This window comes from Doryrhamphus excisus, chromosome 19 (genome assembly GCF_030265055.1).
Source record: "Doryrhamphus excisus isolate RoL2022-K1 chromosome 19, RoL_Dexc_1.0, whole genome shotgun sequence".
NCBI lineage: Eukaryota > Metazoa > Chordata > Actinopteri > Syngnathiformes > Syngnathidae > Doryrhamphus > Doryrhamphus excisus.
The window spans coordinates 9,591,229-9,615,295 of NC_080484.1; the positions used below are offsets into that span (position 1 = coordinate 9,591,229).

Here is a 24,067-nt window from a genome sequence, read left to right on the forward strand (position 1 = left end):
CAAACCCACTAACTTAATGGCTGCTGCCATGGTTTCACTTGTTTGTGGGTTTGTGTACCCTCTTTTGTCTGGTCCAGAGAGTGAGACTTGGGTTGGATAGGGAGGCCCATTGTGTCAGAGGGATGTTTGTCAATGAGAGATGCACACAGAGCACAAAGCCATTGGACTAATCGCTAATCTCTCCGATTAATACGATGGATATGCCTATGCTAGAATATTAATGACTTATGTGCTTTAAGACGGGGAGTCTTAAGGTTGTCTTTGGCGCAGGCATCTATAGAAAACCAGCTTTTCTTCCTAGTTGACCTGGTTGGATTGTATTTGTAGATCTGTGGATATTTCATTCTTTTTGTATTCTTACGGATAAGGCATAGTGTAGTGCACGTTTGGTACATTTTGGTGTGTTCATTTGTTTGGCTAACATGCACATGCCTGTGTCCGACGTCCCGGCCTCACCGAGGCTGGCACTAGATTGTGGCACTCTTCTGGATCATCGTGTTGGCAAGGGTAAGTAACAACAGTGGCTCTTTTGTTATGAAGCAGTTTGTATGTATCTGCATTAGTGTCTTATATCATTGAGTCAGTAGAGTGTGCAACAACAACAAGACCAAAGTAAGTGTGGCACTTACTTATTTTCACCAGACTCAAATAATCATTTTTCATAGGAATAAAATAACTAATTGGTGGCTGTAATTACCTTAACGATGACAGGCACTGTTTTGTATCATATATGCCAAAATATTTAAAGTAAATATTGTTCAATATTATCAAATGCATTTGCCTCCTACTTTCTGCAGCTGCACCTCTTGACACAATGGTAATGAAATGTGGAATTGTGCACAAGGATTCTTGCTGGTGATCATGGTTTGTAATTGCAGCGTTTGCAGTTTATTAGCATTTCAAATAAAGCACAGGAGAAAAATGACAAACATGTAGGACACTCGGGAAGAAGTGCAAGTAAAGTAGAAAGCATGGGAGAGATGGACGACAGAGGGGATGGAAGGAGCGATGCTCGCAGGGGGGAGGGGGGGGTGGAGAGAAGGAGACTGCGTGGGTGGGAGGTCTTCTGTCGCTCCCTGTCCCAATTTAACTCCCCTCTATCATATCTACGGCCGTGTGTTTCTGCAAGTCAGATAAATTAATGGCGTGTGTGTGTGTGAGGTTGCGCATTGAATGTTGTTTCATGTTAAATCTGCACCAGAAGACAAATGGGAGAATCCAAGGTCATCCTGGCACGCTTCTCTGTGACGTTGCCTCTCAGCCCCCTTTTGCGCGCAAGTGCCTGTGTGTGTGCGCACAACAGGGGGGGAAAGTGTGTATGTGTATTTCATTGCATCGTTGCAGCCTCTGCACCAATCACCGTGTGCATTCATACGCCTTTTAGCTCCAAGCACACGTGCAGGCATTAATCCCTCAGTGTGTGTGTGCATTTTTAGTGCTCTTGGCACTAAAGCAGTGTATGAGTGACTGAACCTGCTCGAAGGAAGCATCTGTAGTGTGCGGCTCCAGCGTCACGTTCCATGTACGGTAAGGAGACTAACAATTGTCGTCCTTGTGTGTTGTTGTTGTTGCCGGTGTGAGCATGTGTGCTCATTGAAAGCGATCGGCATGCAGCCAGTTCGTCTGCATTCTGCAAACACATTTCATGAGTGTCACGTCATGGGACCATTGTTCCCCCTTCTGAGGACCATTAAATGATTAGCTTTGAAGAAGACACCACTTTTGAAGATGTTTATCTTTTGTAATCATGGTTCATTTGCTGTGTGATCTCATGTGGTTTTCCCCCCCGACACCAACTGTCAATAGCATGTACGCTCTAGCATATCAATCTTATTCCAATGTGCCTTTAACTGTGTCTAAGACTGTCACAACATTGACATCACAAACCTTCTTTCAAAGTTTGATGCAGTGCTACAAATATTGTCACATCGTGAGCAAATGTTTAGATTTACAGTGTGGCTGTGCGCTAGTTTCATCGCCGGATTGATTGTGATTCATGTGTCAGATTGGCCTTGTGTCAATGGGATTGGTGCATGTGTGTGTGTGTGTGTGTGTTGATGGCATTGCGCCAACCATGTTCTTTGCCACCCACTCCGGATTAAAATCCGTCCCTCGAACGTTTAAAACGAGGACGCCACTGCAGTGTGGCAGTAGATTTAAAATATGCTCTCAATGGATCAGCAAATGGGAGTTATGTATCATGTGGACACAGACAGGAAGTTTCATTTCATCCTGGACGCCGGTTTAGCTTGGCTCTCCACTTCCCGATATCATCATCATCATCATCATCCTCTCCACAATGCTCATCTCCCCTTTCAATCTCTTCCCACAAGCCTTCCTGTGCCAGCTTGTTATGTACAGACATGGCATTCAAACGAACAAAGAAACAATGGCGGTTAAATCTTTTTTTTTTTTTTTTTTACCCTAACTCTACCTTGAATCAACATTGCAAACATTCAGCTGTGTCCTTTCATTTAGCCATGTGACACATTTTAAGTAGCTTTCTTGTTGGCCTGCAGGACAAACGGCTTTGGAACCAGCACGTAAATTGTTATGTGTTTTTGCACACATGCATGCAAACTCAGCATGTTGTTGTCAGCTACATTCTCATTAGTGTATATGCATACTGTATGTGTGAGGTATACAAACACTGTGCTCGAAGATGATGCACATGCATACAGTGGAACCTCTAAAGTCAGACAATTTGGAGTTTCACCACAAATATACCTCGAAAGTCAGAAATTGCCTGGGTTTGATTCTCCATGTGGGTTTCCTCCAACATCCCCCAAAACATGCATGTTAGGTTAATTGGCGACTACAAATTGTCCATAGGTATGAATGTGAGTGTGAATGGTTGTTTGTCTATATGTGCCCTGTGATTGGCTCGCGACCAGTCCAGGGTGTACTCTGCCCCTCGCCCAAAGACAGCTGGGATAGGCTCCAGTATACCTGCGACCCGAGTGAGCATGAGCGGTATAGAAAATGGATGGATGTCGTATTAAAGTTCAAACATTTCATCCAAAATTTTGAATCATGAATCATTAAGAAATGGAATCCAAATGCTGAATCCGAATCGTCGTGAACATTTTTGCCCTATTTTTTTTCTCACTTTACAATATTTTTCCCATCCTCTCTCTCTCTCTCTCTCACCCTAATGGGGCAATGTTAATCTTAACATCCTTGGGGAAATGGAGAGTGTAATCTGTTAATGTACCAGCCCATTATTAGGGAGATATAAATAGCCTTGTGATTGGCTGGTTCCTTGCTGTGCATCCTGCATGGGCGTGCAGCTCTCTTTCCAATCAGGAAAACATGTCAGAGGTGTCACATAGGTCGGAACCTCTTTTCTTTCTGCTTATATCATTCCTCCATAGCGTCGTGTAGGCTTCAGTGTGCCTCGTACACCTCTGAATGTGTGTCTCGGAGGGTGGGCGGATGTCGTGAGACCCCCTGTTATGCGTGTTTTTCCATCGCTGTCATTAAAATGCTCACTTATCCACCCACTTAGCATCGCATTCCTTGCTAGTTCCACACTTGAGAAAACCCAGAACTTAACAAGTGTATATACATACCATATGCATTTGGGGATGTCTTCAGAACCCCTTCCTGTTTACGCTGTCAATATTTTATAGTTTTCAAGTTCATAACTACAGATACATATGGAAAATGGATGTATGTTGCGTAACTTCTCCTATGCAGCGACTGAAATAGTATCCATACCCTTTGAGCTCGTCCACATTTTGTCACATTATGACCACTAACATAAATATATTTTATTGGGATTTTATGTGATAAACCCAGACGTAGCGGCTCACAATTGTGAAGTGTAAGGAAAACAGCTTTTGTTTATAAATTAAAAACTGAAAAACGTGCCCTTCAAAAAAATTGACCCACTTTACTCTTTAACTGCAAACAGACTTCCGAAGTTGCCTGATGATTGCCGAATGATTGAATGTTGACCTAATGATTAAATAACCCGTGTGTAATGTGATTCAGTATAAATACAGGTGTTCTCTGACAACCCCTGAGGTAGCATCGTGAAGTCCAACAAACACACCATACAGTTCAGGGATAAAATTGAAGGCGTTTCAAGCTTTTACCAAGGATTTCAAGGATTTACCAAGCTTTGAACATCTCACGGAGCGCAAGCCATCATCCAGAAAAGGAAGTCGAACCATAAACCCTGTTAAGACAAGGCAGTCAATCAAAACTTAATGAGTACTGACCAAAGATGCAACCAGGAGGCCCGTGGTGGCACAGGAGGGTCAGGTGGGGGAATATTTCCACTGGATATGTATCAGTCTCCACTCGCCATTCCACTCGAGGTTGGCTGAATACTTTTGCACTCTGTTATTTGTAAAAAAAAAAAAAAAGTGAAAATGATTGATCATCTACTACCACTTTACGGTGGTATTAATAAAATAGATTTATGTTTGTGGTCATAATGTGACAAAATGTGGAAAAGTTCAAGGGGAATGAATACTAAAAAATAGATTTTTGGGTATCCTCATTGCCTCGGTTGATCTATAGTGCATATGCTCTGCTCTACGACCGCAGTGTTGTGTTTCATGATTTTGCATTTCGAGCTTCCTTATGTGGGGCCTCGAAAAATGTTCCCTGAGAAAATCCGTTTTCATCATTGTTCACAGTCTGGGGCCGGCAGATTTATGCTGGACAGAGAAGGTGCAATAAGAAGCTTTATAGTGTGATTCATTCAGTGCGTCACAATCCACCTCCTCCCCCAACACACACTCACTCCATCCTTTTTATTTTCTGCCCCTTTCTGTGTCTCAGCCTCTTTGTCCTCTAGCTCCTTTTCTCTCTTCGCTGGGGACCTGCATGATTTTTATTAATTCATCATTGACTCCTATACGCAGGCCCCAGGCCAGCACAGTAGGGGTTGGCGGGTGTGTAGCACTCAGGAAGGGTTGGAGAAACGTAGAGCAGAGCTGTGTAAAGTGACGGTGGAGAGTCGTATCAGTTTAAAGTGTAAAAAGAAGTGCATCACTGGTTATTAATTAATCACAAATTAAAATGAACTGAATAATTTTGCCGGTTTTGATAGCGTAATGACATGTTTACACCAGCAGGCGGTGCGCTGTGGTGCTGAGTGATTCAGTAGGGGGACTGCAGGATAGCTTTAGCCATGCACCGCTGATAATGAAACAAGCTTAGCCATGAGAAAACACAAACGGGATCTGTCTCTGTTGTCTCAGTCATTTTAATTGGCTACACAGTGCTCACTTCCCGTCTCTTTCATCTGCACGATTGTTTCATTACCTAGACGAACATGGTGTGTGTTCATGGAGAGTGTAGTTGAATACATCGCTGAAAAGAAATGTATGTTTTACATACCGTACAAATAGCATGTGAGCAAATACACAATTCCTAAAAGATGACATAGGCACTGCGGCGAGCGTCCGTTCTGGCTGAGGAAACTGTGGTTATCGCGAGGACATCACGATAACCAACCTTGTACACAGGAAGTTCTTGTAAACAATACTAGCCTTTTTTTGACTTGATACAATGTGTATGTTTATTATTATTAAATTGACCTCAGGGCGGCATGGCGGGCGAGTGGTTAGTGCGCAGACCTCACAGCTAGGAGACCAGGGTTCAATTCCACCCTCGGCCATCTCTGTGTGGAGTTTGCATGTTCTCCCTGTGCATGCGTGGGTTTTTTCCGGGTACTCTGGTTTCCTCCCACATTCCAAAAACATGCTAGGTTAATTGACGACTCCAAAATTCTCCATAGGTATGAATGTGAGTGTGAATGGTTGTTTGTCTATATGTGCCCCGTGATTGGCTGGCCACCAGTCCAGGGTGTACCCCGCCTCTCGCCCAAAGACAGCTGGGATAGGCTCCAGCACCCCCGCGACCCTCGTGAGAAAATGAAAATGAATGAATAAATGAATGAAATTGACCTCAACGGATTCTTTCCCTTTTGCCGTACGGCCGACGCAGCCGGAGCTGGTGTTAGCCTACAACAGGCATTTCAATCTTATGGAATTGTTTGCGGTAGCTGCAGCTGAGCCGTGACGGATCCAGTGTGAACCGGGGTAAAAGAAATATTTCATTATTTTTTGTATATTATGAGTGGTTTAGACAGTAATATTGTTTAGCGTCAATTTGTGGGACAATAAAGATTTTGAAATGCACCTGCATTGATTTGTAACTTGGTTAATTAAAAAAAAAAAGTTTCTTCAAATTTGATCTGGTCTTGTGTATCCCCTACTGTTAACTGACCAGCAACATTAGTCAGTGCTGTTTTTTCCCTTTTAATACATCTAATGATGACTGAATTGGTCCATGCCTAAAGGGAACAGCTATTGATTGTTTTGACCGGCTGACTCACTCTTGAGGGCCGCAAGCTGGCAGTTGGGCTATGGGTAATCTGTTTAATGCGTTCTCTGTGTCCTGTTTGAATCGGTGCTTCATTTGTTTAACAGCGACTGCAAAGCGTGACTGATGAAGCATTCTTTTTCAGGAAAAATACAAGGGAAGGGAAAGAATGAAGATGGAAGAAAAGCAATTTCTTTGCACATTGTTATGCGTTCAACTTTTGGCCATTGGCCTTTCAATGACCCTTCCATTCTTCATCTTTTGAATCAACCAAACTTGTTTATCAAGAAGCCAGTAGAACAGCAATTCTCAAACAGTGCTTCATTATCAGTTAGATGATTTGCTGTAACTTGTCCAGAGACATCATCGTGAGTCCATTACTGCTGAATTACCTCCTCTAACCAAAATCCAGCTATCAGTGACTCGCAAATTTGCTAAACAAATAGTGCACTGTTTGTTCTTGTCAAGCCGGTCTTCATTACACCATAGAAAAGGAGACAGAGAGAGAGCTTACATGTGCCTCAGCATGATTAGGGCTCTACTGTATTATCTTGTGACCACATTCCTTCCATATCATGTCTACCTCAATTTCACTCTGCCTGGCTTTTGTGTCAGACAATAAGAGCCTTTAATGTACAACAGCCCTGGGAGACAGAAGATGATGCATAAAGACCTTTAGTGTCTTCTGTAACTTCCTGTTTTTAATCTAATATTGAGCAATACAGCTCTGGACATCGCTGGTTAAAAATGCAACATCTGGCAACCAGAGGCTTTGCTGCTGAGTGTTTTGCTTCATTTGCTACGATACAATGACGGCTCTTTCCAAGCCAGACACACATGCTAAACAATTGGCATCTTTGCTCATTGCTACACTCGCTCTGGTCTTTGCCTGCAATGTAACAACTTGGCAGCTCACGAGTTTGCATGTTATTCTTCTCAGTGATGGTTGACACATTCTGACATCTAAAGGGTCTATATGGAACCGGTTCCACTAGCTGCCGAGAGGGCGCCGACATTGGAGTGTATGAATAGCATTACAGTAATCCCTCATTTATCACTGCGATAAGTGAATTTCCACAACGTAAGATTCAATATTAAGTATTTTCATAGTTAAAGAAGAGAAGACCTGTATATGACTTTCTAAATCAGATTCTGCCTTTTATTAGAGACCTATAGACAAGAAATAACACCCCTATAGTAACATTTACACTCATATTATCCAATATAGTAGATAAAATCAGAGAAAATAAACAAATTTAAGGCATAAATAAGACTAATGCTTGTGTATATTTCAATAAATGTCTTTCGGACATGTAAACAGGAAATTATGTCAGGTTCAGTTTTAGTTGCAGTTTGTCTTAGCTACTAACTTGGTACTAACGTTGGCTATCATTGAATGAAACACTCCACATTGTTGGTTGCTTCCCTGAGACTGCTATGGACATGAACATGTACGCGTAAATGAGACGGCCAGTTATTTTTTAACACAAATTTACAAACATGTTTATGTAATTGAATTTGTAACTGTAAAGAATCTAAATATTTTTTTGTTCAATCTGTTCTTTTAAACCACTATTGCTTACATATGTTTGCCTGTGGTGGGGTTGTTGTATTGATTTATGGTTTTAAAGGGGGCCTACAATGCCCATTTTCCCTTTGTATTGAGTTGTGGACTCCAAGAGCAGCTACACGCAGAAAGCTTTCTAGATCTTCCAGAATCTGCACCTAATCCAGCTGTATTTCCTTGGATTTCCAAATCGGTCTGTTTTTAATTTATTCCACCCACGGCCCGCCTCCAGGCACTCCGCTATGATTGGTTACACTCAGCCTGTACAGTCAACAGCTTGTACCCCGGTACGCCCATATAAGGAAGTCTGTCTCACTGTGATGTCACAGGGAGGCGGTGTTACAAAAAACTCTCTGAAACCAGACTTCCAAATGAGCAAACCCCATTATCTGAATCTTTGGCATCTTTTAACATGAGAATATAACATTTCTCACTAGTAGTGTTTTGGTCATGAACGAACGGGTGAAAAGAACTACTTCTTTTTTGTGAACGGAATGAGCGAGGTCTCACCGCCCCTAAAATACCCGTTCAGTCCTTTCAGTTGCAACACGTCATCACGTGTTGTTGCACTGTTGAGTCGGAACAAACGTGAACATGAGTGAACAGACTGACTCGACACAGCTGACCGGGTCTATGCACAAGGGGGAGACCAATGACCAATTGACTGAAATGAACGGATCTTTTTACTGAATGAACCGGAATGATCCGGTTCACTAAAATGAACAGTTTTTCCCACCACTATTTCTAACTACATTTATTGGTCAGAAAAATGGAAAATGCATAGTAGGTTCCCTTTTAAAAAGAGAACATTTGAGTAAAAAAAAATTGAGAAAAAATGGAGAAACCACCAAGTATAGGAGATGAAATGTATCATTAATGTGAAGCCATTGCCAGTTGCTGCCTTTTACATTCACGTCATGTCTCCATGTTTGTTTTTCCTTCCTGTTCGTCCTGTATCCTCTTAGGGGTTTGTGGTTGTTGCGGGGCTCTCAGGCCTCGCTACAAGAGACTGGTGGACAACATCTTCCCCGAAGACCCAGAGGTGAGCAGCTGAAACAGCAAACACACAGACGTCCATTTCTATTTTAGCATTATGTTGATGTATGCACTGTATAATTTTGCATATGTATTCTGTCTATCTTACCACCTCTGTAAGTCATGCTTGTCTGCATTCGCTATTGGGAAAACCACAGACGTCATCCTTAATTCCAACACAAATCAGAGACCAATTACTTCTGAAGAGATTGATTTGTTGCAGGTGGAAACCTTTCATCGGTTTCTCTCTGAATTCTGCATTAACCTACTTTATATGTCAGATCTACGTCCAAGACTGTGAAACAACAGCTTGGCTCTCAAAGGAATTGGAAGTAACTGGATTCTTATCGGTTGAGAACAATAAGAAAGTCCTACCAAAACATTTATTTAGAATTAACGTCAAGGGTTGTTTTTCATTGGAATTCAACTCCCCGTTACTTCAGATGAAGAATGTGAACAAGTACCTTCATCAATGTTTTCTTTCTTTCCATTACTCCCCAAGGATGGACTGGTGAAGGCCAACATGGAGAAGCTGACATTTTACGCCCTGTCGGCGCCAGAGAAGCTGGACCGTATCGGAGCGTACCTGTCTGAAAGGCTGTCAAGAGATGTGGCCCGCCACAGATACGGGTGAGCATAGCAAAGTCAGTTTGCAGGTCCCCATGAAAGCTGCCACAATTCTGCCCCGTCAAATGCTGCAAGCATTCAGTCTTCCCTTTTTAAAGGTTGTAACTGAATTTATTATCCTTACAAAATATCTACTTAAATTGTGGCTCGAACAAACATCAATCACTCCTCAAATGTACTGTTTTTAGGTAAATTTAAAACAACTCAATTTTGCCGGCCTCGTTTAATTGACATGTAAATGCGTGTTTGTTGGCGGTAGCAAGTGTACACATGTGAGCATCATGAGGCGTAACAAGACAGCGAACGCTTTATTGCTTTTGATACATTCATTCATTTTCTACCACTTATCCTCACGAGGTCGCGGGGGTGCTGGAGCCTATCCCAGCTGTCCTCGGGCGAGAGGCGGGGTACAACCTAAACTGGTCGCCAGCCAATCACAGGGCACATATAGACAAACAACCATTCACACTCACATTCATACCTATGGACAATTTGGAGTCGCCAATTAACCTAGCATGTTTTTGGAATGTGGGAGGAAGCTGGAGAAAACCCACGCATGCATGGGGAGAACTCCACACAGAGATGGCTGATGGTGGAATTGAACTTGGGTCTCTTAGCTGTGAGGCCTGCGTGCTAACCACTCAGCGTCCGTGCAGCCCGCTTTTGATACAGTGTACAAAATAATGTGGACCATAATATTGTTTAAATTTGTTGTCATGACAGGCTTACACGGGTTAGTACTAGGTTGTTGGAAATAAGAGGTATTATGACTGACACCTTGCATGGCGAAGGAGTGGTTAGCGCGCAGGCCACACAGCCAGGAGACCTGAGTTCAATTCCACCCTCGGCCATCTCTGTGTGGAGTTTGCATGTTCTCCCCGTGCATGCGTGGGTTTTCTCCGGGTAATTGGTGGTAGGTTAATTGGTGACTCCAAATTGGTTGTTTGTCTATATGTGCCCTGTGATTGGCTGGCGACCAGTCCAGGGTGTACTCTACCTCTCGCCCGGAGACAGCTGGGATAGGCTCCAGCAACCCCGACCCTCGTAAGGATAAGTGGTAGAAAATGAATGAATGAATGAATGACACCAGCTTGTGTCACATTAGACGTCTTTTCCACAACACACACAATCTTGGTATACATGGCGCCTGTAAAGCTTACATTTCAAAGAGAAACTGCTGCTGTGTGCTGCAAAACATTTCAACACCGTCTGCGTTGCAGCTGAGTAAATACATCTCCCTGACCATTATTTTAGGAAATGTGGTACCTGTGGTGTTAACCGTGTCTACTCTTTAGTTACGTATGCATAGCCATGGAAGCCCTGGACCAGCTTCTGATGGCCTGCCACTGCCAGAGCATCAACTTATTTGTGGAGAGCTTCCTCAAGATGGTCCGTAAGCTGCTTGAGTCCGATAAACCCAGTCTACAGATCTTGGGAACCAACTCTGTGAGTAGTTTTAGCTAAATATTTTAGCACTGTCTTTAGATTTATGATGTTGCATGTTGTTTTTTTTAATTAAATGTTATAATGAAAATACAAATACTTGATGTGTTATATAATATACTAATGTTGATCATATGCATGTACTACAATCAGCCACCTAGACGTTAGTGATGCGATACCACTGATTTCTTAGCCAATCTGATACTGTGTGAAGTCACAAAGTAAAAATGCATATTGGCCTGTCATGATAACAAAATGATAATTGTCCTACACATTATTTCAGATGAACAATATCACTGTCGACATTAATTTGAGATATTTTTTTCATCAATGTATTAATTATATATAGCATAATAATTCCATAAAATAAAACAATAAATAAAATAAATGGGGTATCAAGGTGGGAAGGCCTAACAGTAGCGAAAGACACCGTGTGTGAGCGCGCACTGTTTTGTTTCTATTAACTCTGACAAACGATTGTTGGGACGAAGTATGCTGACTTTGGGCGAGAGGCGGGGTACACCCTGGACTGGTCGCCAGCCAATCACAGGGCACATATAGACAAACGACCATTCACACTCACATTCATACCTATGGACAATTTGGAGTCATCATTTAACCTAACATGCATGTTTTTGGAATGTGGGAGGAAACCGGAGCACCCGGAGAAAACCCACTCACCCATGGAGAGAATATGCAATCGCTACACAGACATTGCCCTGTTACATTTCGCTGTTATTTTCTTCCCAAAAAATTATTACAAAATGGGGCATTATTACATGTTCAAGAATTTTATCCCAATATACAGCAATTATTACAAAATGTGGCATTATTACATCCGTGAGGTGAGACTTTATTGCATTACTTTATGTGGTGCTACACCAATAAATACACTCTGAATTAGGATTGCAGTTTTGACTGTTTAGCAGCCATTTTTTCATTGCCTTCTTAAATTATGCTTGTGTTGCCAGTTGTCTGTTCCATGAATTGTGGTCCAGGTTTGACACGCGAGATAGGAAAAGCAGAGTTGCCCAAATACAAATACTTTCCAGTATTATTCCCATGATTTTGTTTTGGACTGAATTAGAGGTACATCAGTCAGCGACAGAGGGCGTGTATGGAAGCCTAAACTGCTGCATCAGCCATCAGTCATTTCAGTAGATTTAGCAGAATGAAATGCTCTTCTAAAATGAGAGGCCATTATGAGGAGATTGGAGCTGGTCGACAGAAGCAGCTATCGGCGCGGCCGGCAGGGTCAGCAGAGGACACAAAAAAGGAAATGAGGTTAGCTGCGGACCACGTTGGCAAAGCCGTGCGGGCATCTACCCAGATTGACAAGACACGCCATCATCTCGCTTCTAATCTTCCCACCATCAGTCTCTGTCTTTGCACACCCTCGTGATTCTCTATTCGGGGCAAGGCTGTGCATCACACAGTTATTTTAGTAATTTTGCCATATTTCAAGCAACTGCAGTATATTGGTCTCAAGGTTGTTTTATTTTACTGGCACATCTGAAGCAGACCTGCACAGAGAGGTGAAAGGAGCGGATTAGACAGTTTATCACTACGGGGCTTATGCCTGTTTTTATCACACTCTGTATCGCCCGACCTAAAACCAGATACTCCACTCCTGCTCCTTAACACATGACCACACCAGTTTGTGTTTCTGTGCACTTTATTCTTACTTCCATGGCCAGAGAGGCTTAAGGCAAGGATTGGTGTAGATTGGGATGCAATAAATACAGTACATATACACCATACTAATGCTATAATCTCCTTCCAGTTTTCAGTCAGCTGATACAATAATGCCGTCAGTAATGTAGCACAGAGTAAATTCCCAGCAACAGTCCTGGCCTCACTTTATGTAGTTCTTTCAAGGACGCTTAATTTAATTCCAAAACCACTGCAAGCATATTTTATATTCGGGAAAATAGCTGTGGGTGTTTCTGATTGGGTAATGTCACCCATATGTAATGTAATTACCATCCGCTTTAACAGTTGGAGAGGGATGTGAAGCTAAATGTCAGGATGTTTTAATAAGGTCTTTTTGTGGCTCAGTTGGAGGCCCAACCCTTTCACCCCGCTTTGCTTACTGCTTTTCACTTGTAATTAGATGTTATGGCACTCACTTTTGACATTAATGCATCTGACGTTCACCATGGGGATTAGAGACTGGTTTTAACTGGGTTTAATCACACAAAATAAAATCAGATTTGGAGCTGTACATTACAACTCAAGGCTGACTTTAAATGAAAAATTAACATATGTTTTTCTTTCTCCAATCCTTCTAGTTTGTTAAGTTTGCCAACATAGAGGAGGACACGCCCTCCTACCACCGCAGTTATGACTTCTTTGTGTCACGCTTCAGTGAGATGTGCCACTCCGGATACGAAGACCCTGATATACGCACCAAGTGAGTCCAGAAACCTTCAAATGTAAAAAAAAAAAATAAAGCTAAACAAGTTAAACTTGGTGTTATCACCAAGAAGTTTGACATGGCACCTCATGGCAAAGAACTCTCTTGGTGATGTGGAAAATATGCTATAAAGATGTTCTCGGCTCGAAACTTAGATGCAGCACGGTGGCCAAGACCAGACAGCGCTTTAACAGGACAGGTTCCACTCAGAACAGGCCAAGGTCGACCAAAGTCGTTAAGTGCATATGGTCAGCATCATATCCAGAGGTTGTGTTAGTAAAACAGATGTATGAGTGCTGCCAGCATTGCTGTCAAGGTCGAAGGGGTGGAGTTGGGGTCTGTCAATGCTCGCACCATACTGCATGACTGTCACTCTAGCAGCAAGATGATGCACAAGAAAACCTGCAAACAGTTTGCTGAAGATAACCAGACCAAAGACATGGATAACTGAAACCATGTCCTGTGGTCTGACGAGACCAAGATGAACTTACATATTCAAGATAGTGTCAAGTGTGTGTGGCAGCAACCAGATGAGGAGTACAAAGAAAAGTGTGTCTCGCCTGGAGTGTCATAGTACAGGGCTGCATGAGTGCTGCCAGCAGGCATTAACATTTCCTCACATTTGTGTCTTGGTTAAACACACTCAAAGTTGAAATTTTATTTGAATTTTAATGAATAACCTACTTAGTTGGACACAAGAAATGATTGACTTACCGCTTCTCTGACTGTGCTGTTTTTGTGTCCTCGATACTCGTTGTGTTTATTTCCCTGCGTTGTACAGCGTGAGCCGAGGATTCATTTCTTCCAGCTGCGTGGCTCCTGAGTGCAGAGCGTTTCGTCTGCGTCTGTTTAGTCTGGGGGAGGGTTTGCGGCGGTGCAGCGCTTAGAGTTACACGTGTGGCTACTGTTCACAGTACAGTATTGTTTACAGTATCTCAATGGTAACGTGTGAGTCTTTTCTCGTATTCATTTGTTCATTAATTTTCTACCGCTTATCCTCACGAGGGTTGCTGGGGTGCTGGAGCCTATCCCAGCTGTCTGTGGGTGAGAGGCAGGGTACACCCTGGACTGGTGGCCAGCCAATCACAGGGCACATATAGACAAACAACCATTCACACTCACATATCTATCACATACCTATGGACACTTTGGAGTCGCCAATTAACCTAGCATGTTTTTGGAATATGGGAGGAAACCCGTAGGAGTACCCGTAGAAAACCCACGCATGCATGAGGAGAACATGCAAACTCCACACAGAGGGTGAGATCGAACTTGGATCTCCTAGCTGTGTGGCCTGCGCGCTAACCACTCCTCTGCCGTGCAGCCTCTTTTCTCTTATTTCTCCGATATTGGGTAATATATGTGTGAGGGTGACAATGGGGTGTTCTCTTGTTTTTTATGCTCTAAAAAATTTAAAATAAGCAATGCTGCTTCCCCAACATTCATTTATCATTATTTTTGTGTGTTTTGTTATTTTGAGGAGACTAAAAGTCACATTTTCAACTTTGACAATATACTTTTTACCTTTTTTTAGTCCCCAAAATGAATCTGAATTGTGTCAAATTACTGAAAATAGATCAAGTAAAACAGTCTGAAGATAAAGATAACAGAGCAGGAAATGTGAATTCCTAATAATAGTCTCCTCCACACGTCTCATAATGTTTGCTGTCTGCGTCTTCCAGGATCCGCATGGCAGGCATCAAGGGTCTCCAGGGCGTGGTGAGGAAGACTGTGAATGACGAGCTTCAAGCCAACATCTGGGACCCTCAGCACATGGACAAGATTGTCCCGTCTCTTCTGTTTAACCTGCAGAGTGGAGAGCGCACAGAGAGGTGAGCTGTGCTTTGGATGAGTTAAATACAAGTGACTTCCACACTTAATTAACACAGCATGGCCTAGATTTCCGCCCCTCAGCTGCACTCGCACAATCCACAGTTGTCGTGTTGTCGACTGCTCATGTAGTTTAATTTTTATTAGGGCAGTATTTTCCCCAGCAGGATTAGCCACCATCACACATGTCGCTCAGCATCACTGGGCAAACAGAAATAGTGCAATAAAAGCTAACAGAGCATCCCTGTGAAGGAGAGAGCATCGCTTCAGCGTCCTGGCAATATTCCATAAACTTTGACGTCAATGTCGACAACTGAAGGTTAGTGGAGCAAAAAGGACTATAAGATTAGAAGCAGAAACGGAGAGGTGAAAACGATGCAGAAGCAGACATGTACTTCCTTCTCCGCATGAGGTCGGCTCCTGCTATGCTCCTGCTATGTCTCCTGACACTGGCAGTAGCCACTGCAACACATAAACAAGCCATAAAAGTCATTGCAGAGTCTAATTGGGCTCACAGATGGCACCTCTTCAGCATTAATTGCCATACGGAAGCACTGAATGTGTTCTTCAGACGTTAAGACAATTTGGTTGTATAATTATTCAGGTCAAGAGTGATAATATTTTTGCTCATTTAGCGGAATGGTGTGCTGTGACAAATAGAGCCACAAGAGAATGTGTATTTTAAATCAAACTGATTGGAGACACATGCTAATTTTATCTCCTTTATTCACTCCTTCCTACCCTCGTCTCCTCTGTACTTTTCCTTCCTATCCCAGTCGCTCCCCTTCTCCGCTGCAGGCGTCGGCCAAGGAGAAAGAAAGCCCAGTGGAGCTGACCGAGCGCTGCTTCAGGGAGCTGCTGGGACGAGCCGCCTATGGAAACATTAAGAATGCTGTCACCCCTGTGCTCATGTAAGACATCCCCCACCCCCCCTCCACTCCACCATGACAAACATTTTCATTTACAGTATCGATCTCGTCTTCTCTGTTGGATCTCAAACTACGCCAGCTCTAGTTACACTTGCAGTGCCATTATACTGTATATTTCCATTCCATTATCCCATATCCGTTGGCTTCATCTTCCTCATGAGCAGCTATTTTCCATCCATCACTGTCCTCGTTTTTGTCCGCTGCTCATCACTCAAGTCATGTATCACGCCGTGTCCCTGCCTCCCCTGCATATAACAGCTCCGCTCCTGCCAACTGCACAGTAGAAATGACCTTGAATGTGTTTGATGGGTTCTATGAAACGGCTATTTAGTGATGATTAGCTCTTTCTGCCACTTCATTGCTTGATGGATTTCTTGCAAAGATGTGTTGAATAATTGTGTTTATATTTAACTAACTTAATTACTAAATTCTCCTCTGCCTTTCCACATCTTCTGTGTCCCTGTAGGCACTTGGACAATCATTCTCTCTGGCAGGGAAAGACCTTCGCTGTGCGGTGCTTTAAAATCATCATGTACTCCATTCAGGTAAGTCACATCCTCAATGACTTCCAGCCTTTTCTATGCTAATGGTAATGGTTTTGTTTGTTTCCGACATGTTTAACAAAGTTACATAGAGGAACATCACATGCTAACAATTCATCCGAAAAGGAGTAGGAAGAAGCAGAGCTTAATGAGTCAGGCGTCTGTTTAATAGGACTGTCAAAAACAGTGATTAGAGTAAGCACTCATTTATTGCGATGAATTGGTTCCAGACCCAACTGCGTTAAGTGAATTTCTGTAGTGTAGGATTCAGGGATTCACATGTTCTGCTACTGTTAAGACGTGTGGTATCGTGATTCCAAATTGTCATTCATTTGGCTCCGTTAATATACACAAATATATATACTTCTATCCTACTGAAATAAATTGACACACAGTTGCAAAAGATGAATTAATTACAAAACTGTGATTAATCTAATTTAAAAACAGCCCTACTCTTTAAACGGTATATTTGTCCTTGTCAGTCGCAGCACTCTCACTTGGTCATCCAACAACTTCTTGGTCATCTGGATGCCAACAGCAAGAATTCAGCCACCATTCGAGCCGGAATAGTTGAAGTTTTGCTGGAGGCGGCCGCCATCGCAGCCAGCGGCTCCGTAGGTGAGGTGCAGAGCATCTCTCAACATCAGCAACTTGCATCTGGACTTTATTGACAAGCTATGTGTGCCTCTCGCAGGCCCCACCGTGCTGGAGGTGTTCAACACTCTCCTGAGACAGCTCCGTCTGAGCGTGGACTACGAGTTTACCGGCTCCTATGACGGCAGCACCAACATTGGCACCAAGATTATTAAAGCTCACGAGGAGAGGCAGCTACAAGAGGCTGTCATCAGAACCATTGGTGAGTGTGTGATGTGTTTTATGTTCTCACTGACATGTATATAGTTGGACCGGGGTTATATACAGACGATTCTGATAACAATACCGTTTTAATTTATTAGTTTTATATTGCTTGTTTCAAGGTAAACAAAGCACTTCACACTGAACCCATTATTCATTCACCCCACAGTCACGCATCGGTGGTGGTATTCTACATCTGTAGCCTTAGCTGCCCTGGGGTAGACTGATGGAAATGTGGCGTGCAGTGCAATCTATTGCAAAACATGTCACTGTTTCATTTGGAACATATTCACAATTTTGTCAGCGAGAGAAAACTTTCCTGATGAGTAAGATAAACTGATTGATTGCATAAAAAAATATAAAAAGATAAGACTGATTGCTGATAAGTAACATGTGGAGCAAGTAACTGTCCAAATACTCCAAAGGGATAGTTTACCATTCATCAGTGTATTAATCTTATTGCCAAATGACATTAGCATTTCAATTATTTATTATAAACACTCCTGCGGTGTAGATGCTGTGCAACAGACCGTTTACTTCTTCACTTTGGCACAGATGAATAATAATAATAGTAATAATAATAGCCTGGCTTTTATTTTTGCTTGAATAAGAATGTAACACGCACCACTTGAAGTTTCTCAGGGACTATGAGCAGTCCACGTTCCGTGTATTTCAATGGACCATGCATTGAAGTTTCCTTTTTCTCAACATTCCCATTTTTCTCCACTGATGTTTCCTTCTTTCAGGTTCATTTGCCAACACTTTACCAACCTACCAGAGGTCAGAGGTCATGCTTTTCATTATGGGGAAGATCCCCGTTCCAGGTGTTCACCCGCTGCTACCTTCTACAGGCTCTGGGTAGGCTACTCTCATACATATAAGTTGAGTACACATAGAGTTGCCAATGTATTCTTTGTTTTGGTGAGGTCAATGTTTTCATTTTCATTCTTGTTCAGGCCTGAGGGTACCAGGATGATTCAGGTTATGTTGCTTAAGTCCTTGGTTCAGGTAAGTCTACAGCTTTGTTTAAGTCAGTATAGTAGGAAAAATGTTTCTCAGGGCAGAAATAGACTCTGATGCATCACACAAACAGCACTACAGTCAAAAGCATAACCCAGTGTTGTCCCGTTGTTCTCATTTTTTACAAAGGTGACTGCAGGTTTCCAGACCACCAATATGCTCACAGCTCTTCCCAGTTCTTTCCTGGAGCCTCTGCTGTCTTTCTCACTAACTGAGGACCCAGAGGTCCGACTGCTGGTGCTCCAGATACTTCTTAGCCTCATTGACAGGCACGACAACAGGCCCAAATTCTCCAACATTAGGTGCGCATGTTATGCTGAGCAGATCATTACAGACATAGAGTTTTAGATGTTTGTTGAACTTAGCAGATTTTACTTCACTTTGCTTTTGCAGCATTATTACGGACATCTCTGTGTTGAAACTCAAAGTTGATAAGTGTTCCAGACAGGACAACCTGTTTATGAAAAAGGTAATGCTACAGGCTTCACGTATGGGGGGAAACAAGAGAGCTACTCTTTTTAACGGTTTCTGAATGATTGCTTCTCTTCTTCAGCATGGCCAGCAGCTGTACAGACATATCTACCTGGGCTGCAAAGAGCAGAGCAGCGGCCGGCAGCACTACGAGAGCCTCTTTGCCTTGCTCGGTCTTCTCAGTGTTGAGCTCGCCAATGAAGAAGTGGTTGTAGACCTCATTCGCCTGGCGCTGGCTCTACAGGTTGTTTTTTTTTTTTATGTTACTGGCAGAGTGAGGTTCCTCAAGGATCCTTACCGGAGCCTCTTTTGTTGTAGGACCTGGCTCTGTCCACCGATGAGGCGCTTCCAATTTATAACCGTTGTGCAGTTCACGCACTCGCCGCTGCCTACCTCAACCTCATCTGCCAGCTTACCACTGTCCCCGCCTTCTGCCAGCACATACACGAGGTTAGGCTTCTTCGCGTTTTTGGGATGCATGATTTGCAAACACCTATGTTGAACACATTCCTCTCTTCAGGTAATCGAGGTGAGACAGAAGGAAAGTCCTTACCTGTTGCCTGAGGATGTCTTCATCGATATACCCAGGTATGTATGAGCTACATGCTTAATGAGCAACTTTACATTTCATTCTAAACCATCCCTCTTTTTTTCCAGGCTACCCACCTCGCTTGACAAAGTAGATAGTGAGTTGTTGTTCCTCCAGTCAAAGATCACAGAAGTCCTCGGGGGCAGCGGCTACAACACAGATCGACTGGCGACCCCTTATGTCCCGCAATACACTGGTAAGGAAGTGTTTTTAAATGAGCCCCGTCCACCCCTCAAGCCACATGTTTGACTAACTCATTTTACAGATGAGGACCGTCTGTCCAAAAGAAAAAGCATTGGAGAAACGATTTCACTGCAGGTTGAAGTGGAGTCCCGAAACAGTCCGGAGAAGGAGGAGGTAAAAGCCAACTTGTCTTTCAACACTTTACCCTCAAGTAAAGAACCCTCAGGAAGGGGATAATTAGCATCAATCATAACTTTGCACCTACTTGCATATCCTGCATCTGTTTCTACTCCACAGCGGACTCCAGCTGAGGAGATCACTTTCGAAACGCTGAAAAACGCCATTGGTATGTCCGTCTTGCCACTCTGCATTTGGGCTTTTGCGGTACATATCCAAATGTGGATAATTTAAATGTGGTCCACGTTAGTATAAGCATCCTATTTTAATAGCACATCCCTAAAGAGGGGTTGTGCTGAATTTGGCAAGGGGGTACTGTTCATTTTCAATGCTTTGCGATCATGACAGACATGTCTGCTCTTCATTACAGTCTTGCATTACTTTTTTTGCATCTTTGTATCAGGGAGGAATAAAGTACATTATTTCTCTAAAAGTCCTCTATTATGCAAAATCAGTCGACCGATATTATTATTCTCATGAACATGAGATATCAGTTCTTATCAGTATCGTTTTTCTGATGTACTCCACACAGCAACAAGCTTTCTCGCTCATTATGGCCGGGGGCTGGAAGTTGTGACCTTCACATTGTAAAGATGCAATTTGCAATGACTCTAAAGCACAATTTCAGATTCACTGTCTTAGATTTATTTTACACTGTGATGATTGACATGTCCTGAAAAGGGAGACATCCCATCTCCTTAGGGTTCCTCTGGAAGTGTCTATCTTCTCTTGTTTACATTCACAGTTATAGTCCTAGTAGCTCCATTGGAGCAGGAAGGAAGGTCTCCTATACCTTTCATCTCCCTTCTCCCCAGTTGTCTTGGCAATGCATCCTGTTCTGGTCCTCTGTCCTTGCTTCCGGACTCCACAAATGGTGTCTTAGAACGAATATTTTAACTTTATGGTCTTCTCTGGCTCCTATGGGTTAACTATTTCACAAGTAGCCCAAATAAGACCTTGATTTTATTACACGTCCCCCTGGGACATGACTTTCCTGTGCAAAGGAATGTGTTCTTGTGTGCAGAACACAGCTATTTTCCCCCAAATTTGTAACTCCAACAAAATATTTTTTTAATTGAATTAATAAATTATCGCTGATTTTGTAGTAGACTATGGACTATTCTGGTAACGAGGCGGTAGTATTGCAAACTTTTTGACTCGCGGGCCACATTGATTATGTTTTTACATTGTTTTTACATAGTTTTATGTTTTATTACACGTAACAGTCCACCTGGAATTATTATATCTGTAAAAGTGTCATGCAATCTGCTATATGTGCGCTTTGAGATAATTTATTTGATGTAAAGTGCGTTATAAATTAAATTTATTGTTATTAATTATCATTATTATTAATGAATAATTAATAAATAATAATAATATATATTTATATTTTATATATATTATTATGTGCTTGTGTCCCGTTTTTCAGGAGCACTTTGTAAACAACAGACCACATCAAATTAAATGAAAATACTTTGGAAAGAACGAACGGGCCATATTCAAACACTTGGCAGGCCGGATGTGGCCCCCGGCCATAGTTTGCCCACCCCTGCATTATATGAACATAATGAAGTCATGAAGGCAGCCACAGCATATCTGACAAGATAGAGTGCAAAAAGTTCTACTCACAGTGCTTGTAAAAGTGGTACATTTTTATACCACTGTGGTGTACACAATGGATAACAGAAGCGAAAAGGTGTTATAGGGGTGTTATTTCATGTCTATGGGGCTCTAATAACTATTTAAAAAGCCAAAAACAGGGTTGAAATTTAGAGACAGAGACACAGACATGATAAAAATAAAAAATGATATTCATGTTCATGATGAACTGAGACACCTGCTAATGAACACACACACACAGTCACATCTTCTCTGAGGGTATCTTGTTCTTGGATCCCCCTAGTGGACAGTGTGGGCATGGAGGAGCAAGAGCGAGAGCGGAGGAGGCAAGTGGTGGAAAAGTTCCAGAAAGCTCCCTTTGAGGAGATAGCTGCCCACTGCGGGGCTCGGGTACAGCAAAGATCATTTTCTACTCTGCACATCTTCCCAGGTTTGGTTTTTTGTCTTATGCTGTGTTTTATTGTTCTTCTCCTGTTTAGGCCACGCTGCTGCAGAGCAAACTGAACCAGATCTTTGAGATTACAATCAGGTGAGTTGCCCTTTCAGCATTGTTTGCTTCAGTAAATCTAAGAGGATGCTGACAATCATGAGCCCCTCTCTCGCGATCCTCTCTCTTCCAGACCCCCTCCCAGCCCATCTGGAACCATTTCATCCGGTTATGGCCAAAGCCAGACTCGATCCGTGCCCATCTACGAGATGAAGTTTCCCGACCTTTGTGTGTATTAGCCAGCAAGGTTGCTGCACTGTTTATCCTCCTCGGGGAGGGAAAACGCAACTGGGGATAATTGGGGGAGGGGCAACAACAACAGCTGCTGTAAGCCAAAACTCTTAAGAACAAGCCACATTTTTGTTGACCAGGGAGTGTGATTGCACTTGAAGCGAATGAGCTCTTCATTAGGAATGTTTCTCGGACAATCTATTTCCGTCTGCACTGATTTTTGTTACGCCTTTTTTTTGTTTTTTTGCCAAAAGTGCTTTCCTCTCCCAATTATTACTATTGTACTAGTCCGATAAAAACTCCCTAAACTAAACAGTAGGTGTTCTATGGTGTTTATGTCCATAATGTTGTCCCTCCTGTATAAATGTGTATATAAAGAGGATATATATGTGTATATACAAATCTTTAAGCTCTTGTACAGTCAAGAGGTGTGTGTGCAGATATATATATATGGCCAATAATGCGCTGGAAAGTTCTTAAGATATACAATTTCTTCCCTATTGAATAACCAGCAATGAATTCAACTACAGAAAGACCAGACGGCCGCCCTCATTAAATCTCAAATCCACATTAATTAATAATCAACTTTAGAGACAAGTCCTGCTTTTGATTTGTGTTGTTGCCATAGCATCCTGAGAGTTGAGTGTGCCCGCCCCCGAGTGAGCACTCGTCTCGCTCAGCATCTATAAGCCATCTTGAGTGTGTACAAAAACACACTCGCACATTCACACAAGTAAAAAAAAAAACGGCAATAAATTAACACTTGCTTGGCCAACAACTGTCGGGAGCAGTTGATGTATGTGTTTGAATTGTGTGTGTGTGTGTGTGTGTTTCCAAGAGTCCAGCCACAAGCTCTTTGTTGTGGTGCTGTGATGCTCCAACGTTTTATTATCCTCTGCTTCTGTGAATGAATTGCGTTACGAAAAACACATTCTGGTGCCCTAGATGGTTTGTCTCTATGACTGTCATGTAATTTTCTTTTTTTAATCTGTGTTGACTTCACGCTAGTGTTGTCCTTTTGTCAACGTCGTCACATGTTACCGTAGCTTATTTGTGCACGAATGAACCCCTTGACTTGAAGTATTTATCTTCTTGTGTTTTAACCTTCATGCGTTTGTCTCTTTGTTGTCATGACCTTTCTGTCTTATGACTCTTGTCATCGGGGTTGTTTTTATTATTGGAGTACAAGCCTATAAGCTGCTGAACTATGTGATTTTTCTCGTATCATAAGTGGCAGTGATCCCATCTGACTTTTTGTCTGGTTTTACTCGTAGGTCAAAAATGCTCATTCTGTGAACCCTGCACTTTAAAACAAAACTGGATGATCTAGTGACAAAGGCAGCTTTTTGGAATTTGGATGAAAAGAAAAGCCTTATCGGTGTCCTAACTGCATGCATCGTGATGTTATACCTTGTTGTACAATAAAGTCTCCCCTAAGTTTCGAATTTCTCATCATCTTCTTTGTCAGTCCAACCTCTGCACAGCAAGATCCAAACGCAGAAGTGATCCAAAAGAACCCAGAAAATACATGCAATGGGATAATGCTGCAAATGGCAAAAACACACAAACAAAATAGCATGAAATAAATGCTGCAGGTTCACGGAACAAACTGGGGTCAGCCAGGCTTACCAGGAAGGGATATCAGTCTTCATAGAAAGTTGGAAAAATGAGAAGTGCATTTTTCTTTGTCTTTATTAAACACT

At 42.5% G+C, this 24,067-nt stretch overlaps 1 protein-coding gene across 1 annotated transcript; it reads left to right on the plus strand.

Moving 5' to 3' along the window:
- Positions 1 to 25: 25 nt before the first annotated feature.
- On the plus strand, positions 26 to 23,803 carry LOC131107312 (protein EFR3 homolog B). The gene is made up of 23 exons (XM_058057218.1): positions 26 to 507; positions 8,875 to 8,951; positions 9,447 to 9,574; positions 10,867 to 11,017; positions 13,306 to 13,427; positions 15,113 to 15,262; positions 16,037 to 16,171; positions 16,656 to 16,734; positions 17,214 to 17,349; positions 17,426 to 17,587; positions 18,333 to 18,444; positions 18,543 to 18,594; positions 18,736 to 18,908; positions 19,000 to 19,075; positions 19,160 to 19,321; positions 19,396 to 19,527; positions 19,598 to 19,665; positions 19,735 to 19,862; positions 19,932 to 20,023; positions 20,147 to 20,195; positions 21,930 to 22,036; positions 22,126 to 22,175; positions 22,267 to 23,803. Exons 1-23 carry the CDS (start codon positions 423 to 425, stop codon positions 22,370 to 22,372), a joined length of 2,532 nt encoding a protein of 843 aa, XP_057913201.1. The 5' UTR covers positions 26 to 422; the 3' UTR covers positions 22,373 to 23,803.
- The last annotated feature ends 264 nt before the right edge of the window (positions 23,804 to 24,067 follow it).

Excerpts from the sequence above, each read along its gene's own strand:
- LOC131107312 (XM_058057218.1), top strand. The coding sequence starts at position 423 with ATGCACATGCCTGTGTCCGACGTCCCGGCCTCACCGAGGCTGGCACTA. Across the intron at positions 16,172-16,655 it reads GCTGTCACCCCTGTGCTCAT|GCACTTGGACAATCATTCTC; the intron begins GTAAGACATCCC and ends GTGTCCCTGTAG. Across the intron at positions 17,350-17,425 it reads CGCAGCCAGCGGCTCCGTAG|GCCCCACCGTGCTGGAGGTG; the intron begins GTGAGGTGCAGA and ends TGCCTCTCGCAG.